Below are 20,769 nucleotides of genomic sequence, written 5' to 3' on the forward strand. Positions count from 1 at the left end.
TGTTACACTGCTACTCACTAGCAACTGCCATGCAAAGGGCGGGTGCAAGGCTGAGCTGAGGCACATCAATAGAATTTCTGATGTTTTACAGTCCTGCCCATCATAATGACCTGGTCCATGAATCCACTCATGGCAACCTTCACCATCAACAAAGGGTGTTCAACTCCTATCCGAGAAACTGCAGAGTACGTCATCATTGTGAGAGAAACAGACCTTCACTGTATGTCTCTCTTAATCACAGCCTCTGGCTTCTCAACTTTCCCTTCAGTTCTGCCTCCTCTCCAAATGGATTTCATGGATCTTGCACAACTCACACATTTCCAGTCTTCCAGGCATGCTGGTGGCACCACATCCGATGGATGCAGCAAAGGTATTCATCTTTAGTGGGAAAAAATGAGGAGCACGAGCAGTTACGAGCAATGCTCAACTGAGAGTTGAGCTGACAGTGACCAGCTCAGTGTAACAGTCCTGCAGCGGCAACAGTTTATTCTACATTGTACTCATTTACCTGTTCACTTTGACCTTTCATTTACTCATTTACCCGTTGCCTTCAGAGAAACCTCTTAGCCTTTCATTTCAGCTGATCAGAAACAAAACTAATCCAAGTACTTCTTAATTAATTAATCAGGAATTTTCTTACAGTGTTTTTCAGCCATTCTTAAATGGCTTTAGCCTGTGGCCAGATGGTTACTCTCAGGTACTAAACAGATGATACAACAAAGTAGAAAGTCTCTTAACTACTCATGGCACCCGGTATTTACATTCAAACCTGTTCTCTCCACCCACCTAGCATAAACTTAAATTCCTCTCAGCAAAAATGGAGGGAAAAATCAGCTTTAAAGGAGTATAGTGGAGAAGAAAATGCTTTGGAAAAACTATTATACATAGTAATGTCTGCAGGAAGGAGAAAACCGAGAGGGAAGATGTGACTGAGAAGAGCAGAGCTGTGAGACTGGGGTGTAATTACATGTAGTGCTGTCTGCAGATAAGCTGAAATATTGGATATTGAAGAATCACACGTAATGTAAAGGGACTGTAACAGGCTACTTGGCTATAGTAGAGAAAAGGCTAGAAAAGGACAGGGAGGTATCAGTTATTACCTATGCTACTGTAACTACCAAACAGTAACATTGCCAGTGTTTAAAAACAGACTGTATGCGGTATTTCTGCCATTAGTCCCATATATAACATCATCAACTCCATTAAAATAGGGGATTAAACATGGAAGACATAGTAAACTGCAGCAGTTATCCCCAGTTTTTAGACGTGGTAGTAAAGGGGAGGATAAATATGTGGCTGTTACCCAGCATGCCCTAAGGATGCAGACATTAATGAGGACTTAAGAGGTTTCACTCTTCCCTCGCTGTGCTTGCCCAGCCTTACTGGGCCACTTTCTGCAAGTTACTTCTCATCCTCCCTGCTTCAGCTTCTCCATGAAAAGATTCTTATTTTACCAAATGGTTTATGACTTACTATCATAAAGCACTGTATGAGCTCTAGTTATGAACTAGGAATTGCTCATAAAATGAAAATGTCCAGACAACAATTTAAGCCTAAGCAGACTCATCCAAAACTCTTTTCTGTGTGGAGAAAAGAAGATGTAAAGAAAGCTGTTTACAAAAGTCTCTGACAAAAAAACCCAAAACCAAAACAACCTAGGTTAATACAATGTTTGTCTGTTATTTCTTGTAGTTTTTCAAAATGCAGAGTTTGTGACGTTTAGATCTCTGGAAAAAAAGCAAGATATAGGGTGTTCCCCAGCACAACCACTACTCTTCTGTGAGCGGTGACTCAGTGTGCCATTGCCTGCACTTTCACTCTGCTCTTCCAGGCCGTGCACAGCTCTGAGGACTGTACACATGGCATCTGCAGGCTGCCCAAAGCCTTGCCTCTGCCAAGGCCAGTCCTGTGTTCAGGTGAAGCTGTGCTGAACAGAAACCTCCTACATCTACTCCTGATCAGCACTGGAGTCTACTTCTCATGCACAGGATGCTTCAACACATTTTTCCTTCTAAAGCCGAAAAATATCCTTTTAACGGCTTCTTAAAGGTACTTTTAAAATTCTACACACAGACCACACTTACTGCTGACAGTCTTCATAACCTGAAGAACTTATGCACAGCACTGCAGTTTTACACAAAGCGCGCTAAAGCTAGCTATGAAAGCGCACTGCATGCAAATTACTACTAATGGCGCTCTCAAAGTATGGGTGGAGAATTAAGGCTTATATTTAGCACTTCACATCCTAGTCTTCAGAGTTGAATTTAATTTACTTTTAGCACTCTCAAAGGCAAAACGTCCGATAACGAAGTTCAGGGAGGCACCAAAATCCCTTTTTACCCATAGCATCTATTATTCGAAACCGAGCTTTGCACAGCAAAATCCTGAGTCCTCAGTAAGTGCTTCCAAAGGCGTAAGCTTTGCAGGCGCTCTCTCTCCCAAACCAAAGACAGCAGCTTTACGGCAACCACGTGCAGGCGCCCGAGCTCTTCTGGCTCTACACGACAGAACTCGGGGCAGCCTCGGGAGCCCAGCAGTGCGCGGCGGTGCGTCCTTTTCCTCGCAGCGGTCCGGGTCCGGGGGAGGTGGCAGACCCCGGATCACTTGGCCTGCCGCGGGGCTCCCCGAGCCGGGGCCGCGGGCCGGGCCGGGCCGGGCCGGACCGGGCCTCAGCTACCCTCGCCGGCCCGGCGTGCGAGGACAGGCCCCGGCCCGGCGGCAGGGCGGGGAGGCGCATGATGAAACTTCGCGGCGGGTTTCAACAGCAGCAGGCGGCGGGGGAGGAGCCGGCGCCGGCGGGAGCCGCCTTCTTCATCACCCGCCGCGGCAAGGACGGCGGCTCTCCCGGCGCCGGCGGTCTGGACGGGGTAAGGCACCGGAGCGGGTCGGCGGCTTCTCGGCGGCGGGGCCGCGCCGACCAGGGCCGGCGGGCGCCGCCGGGCTCGCGGGCCGAGCGCAGCCGCGCCGGGCGGCCTTCGGGGGATGCCGGCCGCGGCACCCGGCCTTCCGCCGCCCTCGCCCCGCCGCCGGGCGGCCCCTCCGCGCCTTGCCCTGGCGTGTGAGCGAGGGCGCGGCGGGCCCGGGGTGCGCTGCAGCCGCCGGAGGAAGGGGCGGCCGTGCGGAGCGGGGCCCGGGGGGGCAGCGGGAACCTGCCGCGGGCGCCTGCGGGCGCCTCTTAGAAGAGCCCCGGAGGCCGTGGGGCACCCGGAAGCCTCCCCAGCTGGCGGGAAAGCCCGGCTCCATGTGCGGAGGCTGAGGTCCCCAGCGCCATCGCTTGCCCAGATGAGAAAGGCGCGGAGGGAGCACTGCTGGTGCGGTGCCGTGCTCCCCTCGGCGTGCCTTTTCCAGCCCCGGTGTCCTTGGAGCTGTAGGCTTTGTGGCTCTCTGAACTCTAAGCCCAGTGGCAGCTTGGGGCTTGGGCTGAGGTCCCCGGTGCCATCACTTGACCTGTAGGTCCCCAGCCCCAGCCCACCTCTGCCATTAGTGAGGGCTGAGAGCTACAAGGCCTCTATCTCCAGGGTCACCGGGGCTGGAAAGGGCATGCCGCGGGGAGCACGGCACTGCACCGACATCGCTCCCTCCACACCTTTCTTGTCTGGGCCAGCCGCTGTGCTGGGGAAGCCCAGTCAAACCTCCCCTCTTTCAGTTTGGAACTGTTGCCCCTTGTGCTGTCACTACAGGCCTTGTTAAAATGCCCCTCTCCATCTTTCTTATAAGCCCTCTTTATATACTGAAAGGCCGCAAACCAAAAGGACTGTTAACGTTTCTGCTGAGGTGATGTTACTTCAACAGATCATACCCGCTGCCCGCTAATGATTTGTTCTATCTGTGCTCTGTAAAAAAAATCATAGACAACCTTGGTGTACCTAAAGGTAAACTTAAGCCTAATTTCTTGCTGGCCAAAGTTTGCTTATCATATTATTCTGGGCAAACGGGGTTTTACCTCGTGTTAGTAAAGTCTGCTAGTCCTCTTGACTGCTAAGCGATTAATAGCCTGTATTTGTTATTTGTGTTTTCTAGGTGTCAGCTCTTGCTTATAATGTTCATGTCTTTATTGAGCAGGTTGTCCACTTTCAGGTAGATCAACAGCCTCACAATGTGCGGTATCTGGGCCCTGTTTGGGAGTGATGAATGCCTTTCTGTCCAGTGTCTAAGTGCCATGAAGATAGCACACAGAGGTCCCGATGCGTTTCGTTTTGAGAACGTCAATGGATTCACCAACTGTTGTTTTGGTTTCCACCGCCTTGCAGTTGTTGATCAGTTATATGGTATGCAGCCTATCCGGGTGAAGAAATTCCCATATCTGTGGCTGTGTTACAATGGAGAAATCTACAATTTCAAACAGGTAAGTGTTGTATGGATCATGTGGCTTTTTTTTAATTTTTTTTTTTCCCCCAAAAAAGAAAATGTTTAAAATGTGGTGGACTACAATATCACAAAAAAATTTTAAAAGTTATCAAATGACTACTGTTTAAAAGGAAGTAAATTATCTCGGTGAGCTGTGAATCTGTGGTGGCTTAGTAATATACTTACTGTTTGATACTGAAAAATAATTTTTTAATTGACAACAAGGGCAATAAGTATTTGTATCTTCAGGTTTGATCAGTTTAAAATAAAGATGCATTCTTCGTTATCTCTTGGGGAGGGGAATTCCAAGCCTCTGTCTTCCCTTCTCTCTTTATAATGCAAATGCTTTTAGACTGTCTTGCTCTTCAGTTATTTTGGGTCATTCTCCAAGCTGTTGGGTGTTGCATTTTTATTTCTGCATATCGATCTAGATAGGATATGTCACTTATAATATACTAATGTATAGCATGCATGCTTATGTATTTATGTGAAAGCAACAAGCACTAGGGAGATGTTTCCAGTATGCCACCAAAGTCCTTAGGGGTCTGCAGCTTAAGGCAGATGCTTTGTGTGGATTTTGAGAGCCACCTAAGGAAGTCTCTTGGGCACAAAACAAGCAGCAACTCTGTACTTAGTTCCTAACAGGTCTGAATGTCTCTGATGGGTGCGATACTGCTGCTGATCATCGTCTGTGTGCCTCAGTCCCTGTGCTGAGATGTCCATGCCGCCTATGTTACTTGGAAGTGATTCAGATCATCCAAATTTGGCATATAAAGCAGCTTACAATTGTGACTGTTTCTGAATCATGCTGAAATTGAATACTTAAAATGAATCATAAACTGAGCGTGGTAGTATCAGAAATGTGTGAATAATCTGAGATGTCTTAGTACTTCTAACATCACATTTTTGAAGTCAGAGTCAGGCTGCTGTTAGTGACGTCAGTACAGTCATTGGGAATTTGACTGAATAGGCAGGAGATTTCTGCTCCCCCCCCCTCCCAATTCTTAAGTATCTGTCTGTTTGAAAGGTGAGATACACTTTGCCCTGCAGTACATGTGAAATGTATTGTACCAACAGTCTGTAGTACTTGCTGTGTTTTGCATTGTGGTTCATCTGCTGTTGAAAGCAGTAAGAATTACTCTCAATCATGCTACACACACAATCATAAGGGGACTTCAATTATGCAAAAGTTACATGGCTATCTGGAGGAATTTGTTCGGTTGTTCTCACTACATTATGTACCCTCTTTCTTTATAAAGAGATTTTTCTTTCCGGCTTGTGGCTGAAACCTACCCAGGAAAGGATTGTTGGTGCAACAGGCATCTTGTTTAGGGCAATGACTTAGTTATTTCGATATTGACTCGGTTTGATCCAAGACTTTGCCCCATAAATAACAATTAAAACCAAATAAGTTAAAATGCTGAAGTGCTGGTTTTGTGGGGTTTCTTGGCTTGCTAGTGTTTTATTGAAACCTCCTCTTTCACCCTGTCTGGTAGATATTGAAAGGACTTTAAGAGTAGCACTACAAGAACATGAAGAATATTTGGTCTGACTTAAGTCTGACAGCTAATTTCTTCTTCCCCCACTCCATCTGCACAGGCAGAGTGAAAAGGTTAGTTAGAGGAATGGAGGAAGATTAGGCAGAAGGAAATTCTCTGTGCATAAAAAAACAAACCACAGGGGAATTGCAGTGACTGCATAAGTAAACCAAAGTTTATTTCTGAAGTACTTTACTCTGCAGAGATGTTACCAGTGTCTATGTGTTTTGGGGCAGGGAGGGGTTTATGTAAATGTTATTATTATCTGATAAGAAAGTGGCACCAAGTGATTTGAGACTATGATAAATGATGTCTTTGTTTCTGGTCCTGTTTGGAGTTGGTTTTTTTAGAAGCAGTGGCTGCCTGCTTCTGCCTTTTGTCTGTGGGAAATGGGGAGGCTAGTGCTTCTGAAGACCAGGGTCATGGGTTTGCAGTTTGACATCCTCAGATAGAAATGTATCCATGAAAACTTGCCATAATGTGAATTGCTTAAGACTGCAGAGTCAATCTACAGTGTCTGAGAGATGATCCTGGATAATATTTCGAACACAAAAGCCTAATTTCCTTCTTTGTCAGAAATGTCTATATAACTTTTGAACTGTGATTTTAAAAAAAAAAAATCAGTTTTTCTTATTAAACAATTACATGAGTGGTGTTTTTTCAATTAATAAGCAGTCAATGTTCGCAAATGCTTATTCATGTTTTTCTTCATATTTTTTCTTAGTTGCAGAAGCAGTTTGGATTTGAATTTCAAACGTTAGTGGATGGTGAGGTTATCCTTCATCTTTACAACAGAGGAGGAATAGAACAAACTGCATCCATGCTAGATGGTGTATTTGCTTTCATTCTTCTGGACACTGCAAACAGAAAAGTGTTTCTGGCAAGGGATACATATGGAGTCAGACCACTGTTCAAGGTGCTGACTGATGATGGATTTTTGGGTGTCTGTTCTGAGGCAAAAGGTAAAACCAGTTGTGTTTAGTGCCTAAATAATCTTAGGTATTGTTGTTGGAGACAAACTTCTTTGTCAGGCTTTTCTTCTAAGTGTGAAGAGAAAGTGAACTGTAAGTTCAGTAATAAATGAACTATATTTAGTAGTATAAGAACTACATGTCATTAAAACAAAAACCCCAGACAGTAAACCTCTAAGAAGTTTCATTGTCCTTAATATCTCTAAAATAACTTGCTTATTTAATTTTATAATTCTTTGTGTTCTGGAATCATAGCAGTATTGAGCCCAAGATGTTTTATGTTACCCCAAAGTTAAATGTAGTGTATGGAGTTAGGCTAGATTTATGCTATGATAAATTATAGAATTTGTTCCTGGTGTTCTATGGTGAACTGGGAAATAATGCCACAAGAACTGCTAATCTGTAAAAGCCAAGAATTTTAAAACCCTACTGAAATTTCCTGCAGCATTGGGTAATTTTCTAGTGACGCTTATTTAATTTGATGATGATTTTTTCCCTTCGAGATGACACATTCACTAATTTTTTTATTTTTTTTTTAAGTAATTATCTCTAGTCTTGAGACTTGGATAAACAAATCCAAACAATGCCAAAAGGGAGTTTATTGCCTAAAATGCACTTTGGCTAAAATTGGCTTTCACGATTGCTTGTGTCTTTCCCATTTACTGTATATCAATTTTATTATCAGACTCCAGTGTAGGTTGACTTCTCTAATAGTAGTACTACATACTGCTACTAAGAGCCATACCATCTCCGCTTCCTGGGGAGAAAGAAGGGAAGTGAATACTTTTGGGACTGTGTCCTATAACCATCACAGTGAATTACTGGTCCCTTTCTAACAGGAATTCAGTATCTCTTTTGTGGGTTTCCTCAAGGGGCACCTAAGTGACCAGCAGGTGCAAAACATCCTCTTTCCCAAGAGGAATGGAAATGAGGTTTGTCTACAAGTCTGATTCTTGGCATTCATTAGCAGTGGTGTAGATCAGTCTGGAGCTGATGAGTTATGAAATCGCTAAATCAATGTCAATTAAGCAATCACTTCAGTGATGTAGTTTTATTACAAACCCCTTGTTAGCTTGACTACACTTGATTTTAAACACAGAATCTGTTCTCACTTGTCATCTGAATTCTGTAAGCATATGACACCTTGACCCGGATATCATGTAGTCAGTAAGAAAAGTGCTCTTAATGTTCATGGGGCTGAATTGCTACTTGCCAATTAGTAAAACTTGCTGGCTTCCTTTCTCTGCTATCTGCCTCAGCTTGAGATGGCTGTGTGTAGCCTGCCAGAAGCAGAATCATGCTCTAGCCAGGGCAGACTCTGACTCAAAATGATATTTTTTAATACCAAATTTAGGACCTGGAGAAAATATTTGTGTGTAGTTTTAGTACAGAGGCTGTTGAGTGAGGTATGACTTAACTATCCTAGGTCAAAAACTCTGACTTTTTTTTTTTTTCTCATTTTATCTGTAGGACTTATCAACTTAAAGCATTCAACATCCTTATGTCCTAAAGTGGAACCGTTTCTCCCGGGTCATTATGAAGTGTTGGATTTAAAGCCCTCTGGCAAGGTTGCATCAGTGGAATTAGTAAAATTTCATAGCTATAAAGATGAACCACTCCATGTTGCATGTGATACAGTGGAAACTCTGCCTTCAGGTAGTACAGCAAAGCATTTGCTACTTATTTTGATTAAAAAGTGAAAAAATTATAATCTTTGAATATAAAATTTGCATTGATTGGTTTAAAAAAGTGCCATTTTAAAAAAAACCCTAGAAGAACCTTTATAATGTAGGGACTTAAGAACTGTTTTTGTAGGCAGTCATGTACAAAGATGAACTTGCATGCCCTCATTATCAAAGGAAATTCAGACAAATATCTTTGTTTCCTCGTAGCATAATCCAGCAAAGTCTGAGTAACACTTCTTGAATTTGTTTTCTCTTTTTTTTTCTGGACAGGCTTTGATCTTGAAACTGTGAAAAGCAACATCCGTATTCTCTTTGAAAATGCTGTTAGAAAACGTTTGATGGCTCACAGAAGGATTGGTTGTCTTCTGTCAGGTAAGTAGCAAGAATCACAATAATTCTGTGTCCTGTCTCTCTTTTGCCCATCCTCTGCTAGTTAGAGGAAAGCATACTGACTGTTCTGCTGTGCTGTACCTGAGGTGATCTGAATCTTCATTCACTTTTTAGAGCAGAGAACAGGGAACTTGTTAGTTTGTGATAAAGTTTTCCAGTTAACAAGTATCTTGAAAGTCTTATGCTTTTAAAGGTTACTCTGGGCAGGGATGTTGGCTTGTTGAGACACTGACCATTTTTAACTAAGAGGAAAGAAATATAATATTCTTATTGAAAAAATCACCCAATATACTCTTAAATATATGAGATTTATGCTTAAGTTGATGTTGAAAATGTAATTATTATATTCACTTTGCACAGATTGAGCATAGAAAAAAACCTTGGCATGTTTCAGATAGCAGGAGGAAGTGAAGTTCATACTTGTCACCTTCTTTGTTTTAGCCTCCATCCTAGAATGCCCTTGATTTACCAAATTACAGGGGACCATCTGGACCAAAATTATTTGCTACACTCTTTTTCAGGTGAGGTAATAGCTTGTGGTACAGGAAGTTGTTCACTGACTTAGCTGATCAGTGTTGTGATATGGTGGCTCAGTGTTACAGAGGTACTTTACAGAGGTAAGGCTTTGTAGCCATGGGACTAACATCTTATTTAGTGTCGTTTTGTAGCACTTTGTACGTGTAGTTAGAGTTCTGATATGCTGTTCATGAATTCATTGAACATCAGTAATTACACTCATTTATCATGAACCCTATTAAATATGCATTTGAATGAGAGAGAACTGACTAGGAGATACTGTTGGACCATTTCCTTACTGTGGCATCATAAAAAGTAGGAAGGAGGTAAATGAAACAGGGAAATACACAGTTGGAAGATCCCAGCCTCAGTAAAAAGCATGTTCAAAACCCAAATTAGAAGGTAGTCAGCAGCTCCTCAGATGCACATGCAGAATGTATTAGTAGCAAAACTAAGTGCCCATGCTGGTATAATACCGGAGTATCTCAGTGCTTCACAATTTTGAGTATGCTTGGAGCATCGCAGTTGGAGAAGTGCTTTTGTTTCCAGTCACAGAGGGAGTTCTGCAGCTTCACAGTGGAAACTCAGGTTTTGATTTCCCTGATTTCTGCATCCTAGGCACTCAGTTTGATTTCTGTGCTCTCCTTTTCTCAGACTCTGCATGTAATTTCTAGAGAAGGAGATTTTTTTTTTTTTTTTACAAGGTAGCATGCCCGCAAAGGGGATTGGGGTGGGAATGAATGCTAATGCACTCAGCTGAAAAACCACATGCAGACTGTAGGAAACAAAGAGAAGAGGATTTTGCCTCATGCTTGTCAGAACTGCAGGCAGGTGTGGGAGGACAAGTACTGTGTTTTGCTCAGTACTTCAAAGGGGAGCAGCAAGTAGAACTAGTCAAGGATTAGCAGAACTAGCTCATGAGAATAAGAAGGTGGAGCCTTAGGGTACATCTAGGCAGTTTGCACATCTCTTGGTTTTATTTTTCATTTGTTTTCCAAACTGTTCAAATCTTTCCAATGTCCTCCTCTGAGAAGGAAGAAAAAAAGAATGTCACTGGTGAACCTTTTCACTTTTGAAAAATGATTGGGGAAGAGTGGAATCCTTACACTAAACATTCTGTTCTTTTACTTAATTCTTTTTTATTCAAACAGCAAACCAAAAAAAAATTACATAGTTCTGTCAGTAGAGTATCAAATGTGTAGGTAGGAAGAGGATAGAGAGCAGTTTTGAAATGGAGACTAAATCCCATTATAGCAGAGTTTAGAAGGGGCATGTTCTGTAGTGGTACAATGTTTTCAGAATACTTTCTGTGTATCTTAAAGAAGGATTTCCACTGATGCTTCTAACACCAAAAGTACTAACAACTGTTACTGAAGATGTTCCACTAAAGTTGCCTGATTCTCTTGTCAAGCAGAGGTAAATGTGCACTTGTACAAGAAGTACCTTGAATTCACATGGCTTAAAAATGAAGCCCACTCATGAGATTCCACTGTCCAGTGTGCTTAAGGGGAAACAAAAAAACAGTCAAACACCTAACCAAATAATTTGTTCTCTTGGCAGGGGGCTTAGATTCCAGCTTGGTTGCAGCTGTTCTTCTGAAACTGATGAAAGAAATCAACATCAATTATCCATTACAAACCTTTGCAATTGGAATGGAAAACAGTCCCGACTTACTGGCTGCCAGAAAGGTATAGTAAGCATTGCTTTCAGTTTGTTCTGAGCTGCTGAATGCTAAACAGTGTGTATTAATGGTGCTAACTTCATGGTATGGTATTAATAGTAACACTGAATATTCATGTATTGCTATGATGTAAATGAGTTTGCAGTAAATCATTTAGTACAACATTTGCTGCTTAGTTAAATCTTACAAAAGAGATAATTGAGCCTTACTTGCTTTCTCTTGCATTTGGAAGACTTTCCTGACAGACTCCCATTGCATTGTTACCAAAAGGATGGTACTTCGGAGTTGTCTCAATTCTGCCTCTGTGTTTCAGGGTAAATCTCCATGCTGTGGTTCCTATGCTATGGCATTTGTATATATGTTAAATATTGTAAGTTAATCATCAGTTTACTGAATTAAGAGCCTTGTACAAACAGTTTGGCATCTGGGGTACCTTTTAGGTATCCAGGCTGTTATGGCTTTTGAACTGCTTTTTCTCTTCTGGGCAAATATATGAAGTATTTAGAGCCTCTACAGATTCTGTTATGCTTTGGGCAAGCAGTTGGATGGTCTGTTGTAATCATGATTGAACACTGTAATTACGGAGACTGTGTTCCCTGTGGTGAATGCGCCACTGCAAGTCAGAGGGGCTGCTACAGTATCATCTTTTCTTGGCCTAATGTCATGTAATTCTCACTGTGGCAGAAGGGAGCTGGTGCTTTCACTCTGTGTGTGTGTGTTTTGAACACAAGGTATGTTTAAAAAATGTTTTAATTGAAAAGCAATACATTATTGTGACCTTTTACAAACAGGTGGCAGCACATATAGGCAGTGAACATCATGAAGTAATATTTAATTCTGAAGAGGGAATTCAGGCAATAGAGGAGGTTATCTTCTCCTTGGAAACCTATGATATAACAACAATAAGAGCTTCAATTGGTAAGATTTTTTTTTAATAGCAATCTTTGCTTTATATCGCCCGAATAAAATTTTACGCAAAATCATGTAGTCATCTATTAGATCCTTTAGCTGTCACAGAATCTGGGAACCGGGACTCCCACGTTCTGCCCTCCAGTCTTTTGTGTGATACCACACTGACGCAAAAGCAGTTATTAGTTTCAGAGTCACTGACTGTACAAAACAATTGTCAAGAGCTGTTCCTGAAGCTTTGGGATGAAAACCAAAAGTTATTTGAAGAAGAAATGTTAGATCTACAGGTCTAGGTTTTCTGCTCTGATAAGTATGAACCTTGGAGGAAGGGGGAAAATTCACAGGTTATCTGAGGTACTGAATGTTATGATAGCAAAACGATTATGATTACCCTTTCCTTGCATAATGTTAATACTAAAGTGAAGTATTTCTTGTCACCTCCTAGTAACACATGTGCACTCAAGCCAGGTAGACTTCTTATAAAGTATGTTTGATTCTGAGAAACGAAGGAAGTCACCAGCAGCTTCTTGCAAAGGGTTGCCAGCCTAATAAGAGTGAAAAACCCTAATCCAATGTGACCTTCTGTGTAATGCCAGCTACGGCATTTTAACCAGTTAATCTTGTATCAGCCTAAAACATCGTAAAAAAAGTTAATAAGCCAAATAGGCAACACAGTTTTGAAAATCCAGGTCCCTGCCTGTAATTTAGTACATGAAGATAGGACTTTGCAATGTGAAATATTGAAAGTGTTTCTTTAAAAAATAAAGCCAGCTTTTCATATGTCATCTTTCTTTGTGATTGCTGCTTAGTATGAGAAATAATGAACTAGATCCTTTTCATTAGATCTCTAATGCTTTTGTTATAAACCCATATTGTTTGGATAGATGCAATGAGGAGAAGGCATAATTCTGATTAATAAATAATTCTTTACAAAAAAATAATTGAAAAAAGGGTTTCATCCAGTTCAACCTGCAGTGGCAGAGAGTTAAACAGGAACTTTCGCTGGTAGTTTTGTTCTCCAAAGCTGGGTTTGTTCAGGACTGTGCTGGAATTAATCATGGGCTTAATTTTGAACTGAGTCAGAACAACTCCTCTGTGTGTTCCTGTGGGAATCCTCCAGCATTCCCAGGATCAGACAGACACATCTTTCTGATATTTTGAGGGTTAAGAGTAAGTACACAGTTTAGATGTATTTGCAGCACTTTAGTTAGTGTGGCTGTTGATGGCTTTGAATAACAATGAATTGTTATTTTAGCATATTGCAGTTGTTTGCTACAGAATAAAGTAGTGTAGGAGAGGAACTTCTAAAATGGTGAATTTAAAACTGTACTAGCTGTATATAGCATCATACATGTAGCTGTATTTTAATAACTTTTTACTTTTTTTTTTTTAAGGTATGTATCTTGTCTCCAAATATATACGGAAGAAAACAGACAGTGTGGTCATTTTTTCAGGAGAAGGATCAGATGAGCTGACACAAGGATATATATATTTCCATAAGGTAAATATATTCCCTATACAGAAAGCTCTTGAGTTGCTCGTTCTCCCCTTCAACGGAAAACCTGTGAGATTTTAAGGTGTTATGTTTGAGAGTTTTCACAGCTGTTTATTTGTTGAGACTTTCTCCTGAGGTGGCATAAAATCCAAGGGATTTAATTTAATCACCTAAAAAATAACTTTTTTTTTTTTTTTTAAACTTCGAAATTCCTGAGACTGTTATTTCTTGTATGTAGTCTTTGCTAGTTCTAGACCACACAGTGATCACTATAACTCAAACACAGGACAGCAAGTAATGGTTCCCTCAGTGCAGCTGTATTATGTCTGTGTGCTACACGCTTATGTCTGGTTACAGGCGCCATCTCCCGAAGAAGCTGCAGAAGAGAGCGAGAGGCTTCTGAAGGAGCTCTATCTGTTTGATGTACTTCGTGCAGACAGAACTACTGCAGCACATGGGTAAGACATAGTCTCTTGGATGCTGAGGACTCATGTGATTTAAAAGCCTAAGAAGATCTTAAAAGTTCAGCTGCTGTTGAGGAAATTACAACAGTTAATTGTTGACTTGTTACTGTTTGAATTACTGAGTGATTCAGAATATTGTGATGCAGGATAATTCCTACTGTCTGGGTCTAAACTACTCTAAGATGATCATCGGTCTTCATAGTAGTAGTAGCAAATGGGGTGCACCCCATAGTCTGCTTGAGCTCTGTATCTTAATATAACTCAAGATACCACCTGCCTTGGTGGAACAGGCATTGCTAACATTCCAGATATGCACAGGCACTCAGGGTGTGCTCTGAATGGGTGGGAAGCACAGCATGAAGCACAGATTGAGAACAGCCCTGCAGAGAAGGACTTGGGGGTGTTGGTTAACAAGAAGCTCAACATGACCTGGCAATGTGTGCTCGCAGCCCCGAAAGCCACCTGTATCCTGGGCTGCACCAAAAGAAGCGTGACCAGCAGGTCGAGGGAGGTGATTCTGCCCCTCTGCTCTGCTCTGGTGAGACCCCACCTGGAGTACTGCATGCAGCTCTGGGGCCCCCAACATAAGAATGATGTGGACCTGTTGGAGCGGGACCAGAGGAGGGCCACAAAGATGATCAGAGAGCTGGAGCACCTCCCCTATGAAGAAAGGCTGAGAGAGTTGGGATTGTTCAGCCTGCAGAAGAGCAGGCTCTGGGGAGACCTTATAGCGGCCTTCCAGTACCTAAAGGGGGCCTACAGGAAAGGCAGAGAGGGACTTTTTACAAGGGCATGTAGTGATAGGACAAGGGGTAATGGCTTTAAACTGAAAGAATGTAGATTTAGATTAGATGTAAGGAGGAAGCTCTTTACTGTGAGGGTGGTGAGGCACTGGAACAGGTTGCCCAGAGAGGTTGTGGATGCCCCATCCCTGGAAGTGTTCAAGGCCAGGTTGGATGGGGCTTTGAGCAACCTGGTCTAGTGGAAGGTGTCCCTGCCCATGGCAGGGGGGTTGGAACTAGATGGTCTTTAAGGTCCCTTCCAACCCAAACCTTTCTATGATTCTGTGAGGGCTAGCAGTCTACAGGGCAGGCAAATCTGGTCTTCAGAATAATCGTCAATCACGTTTCTGTTCTAAACACTATGAGGCAAACTTGCTGTTGCGATTGCTACAGACAATATTTTACCAAAGAAAGTTTTAGTGGATGAGGAAAGACAGTGGATTTGGGTGCTGTTTCTGAACAGTAAGAGAGGAGGAGTGACACTATGAATCTAATTGCATCTGCTTACAGTACCTCTTGATTAATTGCATCTGCTTAGAGTAGCTCTTGATTCTGAAGCAAAAGACTGCTGGGGATTTGTATGCCAAGATGAAATTGAAGTTGTAGCCTGAAGGAATTAGAGCAACAGCAAACCACACTGCAAAATTTAATCTGATCTTCTGTGACTATAGGGCCCACTGTGTTGCCAACTGATGCAGGAGTATCTTTTAGCTGGGATTGTACTGGTCTTTATAGAAGCAGTGAATTAGAAATATAAATAAGCAGAGTTAAAGAGGGAAGGCGAAGTTGTATTTGACTTTGGGGTTTTTTGAGGTTTAGACAAAGAGGAATCCTGAATCTGATAATCAGCATGTGTATGAAGAATTAGAAAAACATACTGAAAGAGGAAAAGTATGTGCATTGAGTCGGGTAGCTGACTGTAATAAAGAGATGTTAGGATACAATCTGTGTGACTGATATCTTAAAGAATCACCAAATTTCACTGCAAAAAACAGCATTATTTTAGTAAAGAAGTACATTAATTAAAAGGAGAATATTGTTGAGAAGCTGGCTGTAGATGAGAAAAAGATGATACCTGTGGCAAAACAAACAACTTGCCTATTGGGAAACTTGCATTGTATGTTGATCCTGCCACAAAATGACTTGGCCGTTTTTTTATAAATATCTTAGGTTTCTCTTTCCTATATAAAAGATGGACAGGGTGCAGGAGGCCTGCCATTTGCCTCATAATTTGTTTTGTGCTAGAAAGTTTGGCCACATATCCAACCAAGGCTGTTCAATATCTGGCTGCTCTTCTTCGGAGAGTTGCCTGCCATTTCTTGAAGAGAAGCTGGGGACAGCTTCACAGCACTGCTAGGAAGAAAGAACCCTTGTATTAACAAATTAAAACTGAATTTAAGGTGTTCAGTTTTATAGAGAAAAGGGAAAGGAAATGATGAGGAGGAAGGAAAAGATGAGGGAGATCATAATGAGGGAGAGGAAAGAGTAGAGAGGAAATGATGAAAGTACCTTTATCAGTTAGGAAAAAATAACTGTAAGAAAAGACTTGCAATGGGAATCTTGTCAGTATATGTGGAAACTGCGCCGCAGTACTTGACTGCTGAATGATGATGCTTTTTTTTGGGAAGGTGGGTATTACCTGAAGTAGTTGAAGCTTTTTATCAGAGGAGAAGCTAGAGAGACAATGAAATTACTAGAATGCAGTATAACATCTCCATTTGACTTTGAAGCTGGGCAGCATACAGTCTCTTGAGGAAACACACTGAGAGGGGTTCTTCCTACCGAAGACACAGTTACTGTATTTTTATTTGTTGCCTTCTGTGTCCTTAGAAGCCATGGCGTGCGTAAAAGAATGTAAGCAGAAAGACTTTGTTCGTGTCCATCTGCCACTGATATAGGAGAGAACTTGTGCAAATGCTGCAGAATCAGTAGCCAATAGCTTAATGGTGTCCATGCGGACTCCTTTTCATTGTTTCTTGAAAACACAAACAAATGTGGATTTCAGAAATGACAGCAGAAATCCTTGCTTGGTTCTGTGATATCTTTACAAATGCTGATGCAAATCCCAGTGAGCAACTTGGTAGTTCTCTGAGGGCAACAGGATTTTTTTCAGTGTGTTTTTGCTTACATGGTACAACGGTTGTTGCAAATCCTGCAGGACTGTAGTCTTTAAATTCATTGTACTAGAAGCTGTCCAGCAGATGGCATCATAAATCATCGAGATCTTTATTTAATCTGTGCAGACCATATACTTAACTTTCCAAATTGATGAATTGAATGCAGATAGTCATGAATATGCAAGTGAAATTTCTTCTAAGTAAGAGCAGAAAACCTAGTGTTTATGTGAAAGACAGGGAAAGCTTAACTGTTACGGAATTTGTAAGTAGATGACTTGTTGGATTAATTCAGTATCTTTTCTATTTATTTCCCCTATTTAGTCTTGAATTGAGAGTCCCATTTTTGGATCATCGGTTTACTTCTTATTATTTATCTCTACCAGCAGAACTGCGAATCCCAAAGGTATGTAAAACTAGGGTTGGACGCCAAGTGTACACAATTGGAACACAAATTCAGTGATACGTGTTCTAAGCATGACCAAATTGCTGAATTCAGTGATTAAGTCCTATACCCAAAGTCAAGCATGCTCTTAAATATTTTGCTGGATTGTTACGCTACTGGGAAACCTTTTCTGACCAGACTTTCTGAAAGGAAACCATTTCTGAGATGTTAAAGCCAGATCTTTGTACTGCAGTTCCTGAGACTCACGACATTGTTTGTTGTTCTACAAACAGAATGGAATTGAAAAATACCTTTTAAGACAGTCCTTTGAAGATACCAACTTACTTCCCAAAGAAATACTCTGGAGACCCAAAGAAGCTTTCAGTGATGGTATAGCATCATTAAAGAAATCCTGGTTTTCTATTCTTCAGGACTATATTGATCAACAGGTACAATACCACTTTTTTTTTTTTTTTTTTTTTGTCTTTCACATTTAGGTGTATTAGATATGGCTGCCAAGGGGAGGCAGCTCACATGCTTAGTTGGAAGAATAAATCTGGGTATCACAGTAATTTGAGCTTCATGGTGGAGGAGCAAGATAAACCATAATCAGTGGTCTTCTAGCTGTCTGAGTTGGTTAAAGGCATTTGAAATCCTAAATACAAAGAAATGCTAGAGCCTGACACAAATGACTGTGTAAGGAAATGAACTTTATTTAAGTATCTGGATCGCAAATTAGATTGTGTGTCGGCAAACGCAATTTCTGGGTTACACGCAAAGCAGCTGCTTCAGCTAAAGGCACTTGCATGAACTTACTCTGCAGCTGAGTAACAGCATAATGACTTTATAATGTCCTTTCTTGTTTGTGTCATTTGTTTTTCCCAGCCATGCCTAGCTAAGCCTTCTGCTTTTTAAAGCCTCTGCTTGCATTGCTAGCCAATGAAGACTTACAGCATTTTGGCTTTGGGCAAAGGATAATCATCTCTGGTGTACAGTAGTTTAATCATCAAGAGGAAGGAATAACACCCAGTTTACACCAGCGCTCTGTTATACAGAAATATGTGTAGTCGAGCCTGTGGACGGGTACTTGTCTGTCCTACCACCAACTGCTTGTTTCCCATTTTCTTTCTCTTTCAGGCAAGAAAGTAGCTGGGTCAGGCAACAATGTTGTGCTGCCTGTACTGAGCCTGTATTGGTGTAGTAGGGGCAAATTTATTTCATGGCTGTGAGGAGTTACACAGCATGTTGGCAGTGGAAGCGGCCTTAGAAATTGTCTCAACTGGTGCAACTATTCATCCTCCCTTTCTTAGCCACCCTAGCAACTGCAGATGACTTTGCCTCTGCATCCCAGGTCTTTTGTTGCTAAGAGCAAGCAGAGTCAACAGCTCTCTGTGAGCTGAAAAAAACCCAGGAAGCTGCTTACATGGCAAAAAAGACTACTTTAAGTTGTTCCGGTTGAATCACAGCAAAGAGAAGGATAAGAAAGAAGTTTTTGTGAGCTTACTAACCAAGGTTCTTGTAACCCAAAGAGAAATGGGCTTCACGTACAATGCAGAGAGAAATATTAACAGGACTGGAAATATAGTTATGTATTCATAAAGATCAAGGGAGCCTATGACAAAAATTCACCTGGCAGAAACGTCTGCCTCTGGAATAGACACTTTTTTTTTAAACCTGTGGGCATTTAGTGGTTGGTAAATCCTTACATATCTTTAACTTGCAGCAAATCGACTTGTGAAAGTTACATGTATTTGCAGCTTAACTTGAGTTTTGCTTATGTCTATAGGTTGATGACCTTCTGCTGGAAAAGGCAGTGGAGAAATATCCTTTCAATCCTCCTAAAACAAAAGAAAGTTATTACTACCGCCAGATCTTTGAAAAGCACTACTCAGGGCAAAGCAGCTGGCTGCCCCACTACTGGATGCCAAGATGGGTTAAAGCTACTGATCCTTCTGCTCGCACATTGAAACATTACAAGTCGGCTACCCAAGAATAGGCTGTTGAAATAATCCCCCAAATAGAAGTGCTGCAAGCAATTTGCACGCACTCTGCTTTTAAAAAACCAAACAAATTATGCAAACCTAAAGCTTAAAAGGTCTTTAAGATGCATTTTGACAATGCTGTTGGAAATAAGAGCTTTCTGTGGTTAGTGTACTATCAAAAATTCACCCTGCTGTACCAAAACTTTGTAATTCTTGGGAAAATACTTTATGGACAAGGAACTACCTTATTTGGCAGCTCTGTTCCTTATGTGACCTCGATTGTATTCATTTGCCTTGCAGTCGTTTAATATATTTTAACGTGAGCTCTGTTTTGAGGACTTGAATAAGGCAAAGTGATGCAAACTGCTGCAGGCCCTCTGAGCAAAGGGGAATTTGACCCTAGTTATTTAGTGATTTGAGTTCCTGGCTGTGGGATTTGGATAGTCTGTCTATATTATTCTATTTTGAATGTCTTTCTAAGCATTCCTGAGAACCTTGGTCTGGTTTTCAAAAGGTATTTAGATATTCATAGCTATGCAGAGTTGCTTACTAGAGTTTATAATAGTGGTGGTGCTGGGTGTTACTTAAATGAATGGGAATCTTATTTGTTACTGTGAAGCCACCAGTTTGCTGTTTTGAATGTTGTAAATATACCAGCAATCTAAAGATATTGTGACTTATCAAAGAGCAGAACAGACAAGAGAAGCCGAGTTACGTCTTTGTTTCTAACTCAAGGGCTTCAATTTTTAAATGTATTTATTATTCTTGAAAATAGTGTTAACCAGGTGATTTGTATCAGTCTGATGGAAGTTGCATGATTAAGTATTTTAAGACATTTTTCACTTACTGTGAGAGTTTTTCCACCTGTGTGATGAAAAGGTAGACCGTGTTGCTGCTCAACTGCATGTGGCCAACTGTGTGGTGAACCAACCCTGTTAACCGTAGATTTTAGTCAGACAAAGCATCACTGAAGATAGTGGGATCAGACACCTTGCTTGTAAAAATGGAAAAAAAGCTTCTACAGAAACCACAAGAACTTCTAATATCCTACTGAAAAACACATGACTGTTTACCCAGGACAACTTTTTATTAACTACTTAGGCATGGGGGCTGCTTTTTTAAAGGTAACTTAAACATAAGGGTGGTCAAGAAATATACATGTGTGCTGCAGATTGACTTGATTAGCATCATGCTCTTTATGAAGACAGAAGTCTAGTTGATTATCCCTCTTGACTAGGAAACCAAAGCCAATTGTTATTTAAAAGATAAAATATAAGCAATTCTGGTTTAAAAGATTCATAAAATGACTGATTGTCTATTTATTACTCCCCCGCTAATCCTGCGTCTGAATCTCTATTCCAGAAACCTTACTGAAGCCTCTCGGTGGTACCATGGAGCCCGTGAACTGTCCAGCTATGGCCAGTAGTGGCCATATTTTGACATAAACTTGCACATACTAGTTATTTATGAATATATGATGAGTAAGGTAATACGTTCTGCAGCCTTCTTT

General features: G+C 41.3%; 1 protein-coding gene across 2 annotated transcripts; it reads left to right on the plus strand.

The window, feature by feature from the left end:
* Positions 1-2,713: 2,713 nt before the first annotated feature.
* ASNS (asparagine synthetase (glutamine-hydrolyzing)) lies at positions 2,714-20,563 on the plus strand. 2 transcript variants are annotated; one of them, XM_030009832.2, is made up of 12 exons: positions 2,714-2,867; positions 4,078-4,345; positions 6,610-6,847; positions 8,327-8,512; positions 8,812-8,913; positions 11,008-11,135; positions 11,920-12,046; positions 13,432-13,538; positions 13,890-13,990; positions 17,217-17,298; positions 17,571-17,726; positions 19,064-20,563. In XM_030009832.2, exons 2-12 carry the CDS (start codon positions 4,097-4,099, stop codon positions 19,271-19,273), a joined length of 1,686 nt encoding a protein of 561 aa, XP_029865692.1. In that variant the 5' UTR covers positions 2,714-2,867; positions 4,078-4,096; the 3' UTR covers positions 19,274-20,563. The 2 variants fall into 2 exon arrangements, with proteins under 2 accessions (XP_029865692.1, XP_029865691.1); XM_030009831.2 differs by having other exon boundaries at positions 2,717-2,867; positions 4,063-4,345.
* The last annotated feature ends 206 nt before the right edge of the window (positions 20,564-20,769 follow it).

This window comes from Aquila chrysaetos, chromosome 3 (genome assembly GCF_900496995.4).
Source record: "Aquila chrysaetos chrysaetos chromosome 3, bAquChr1.4, whole genome shotgun sequence".
NCBI classification, from domain to species: Eukaryota; Metazoa; Chordata; class Aves; order Accipitriformes; family Accipitridae; genus Aquila; species Aquila chrysaetos.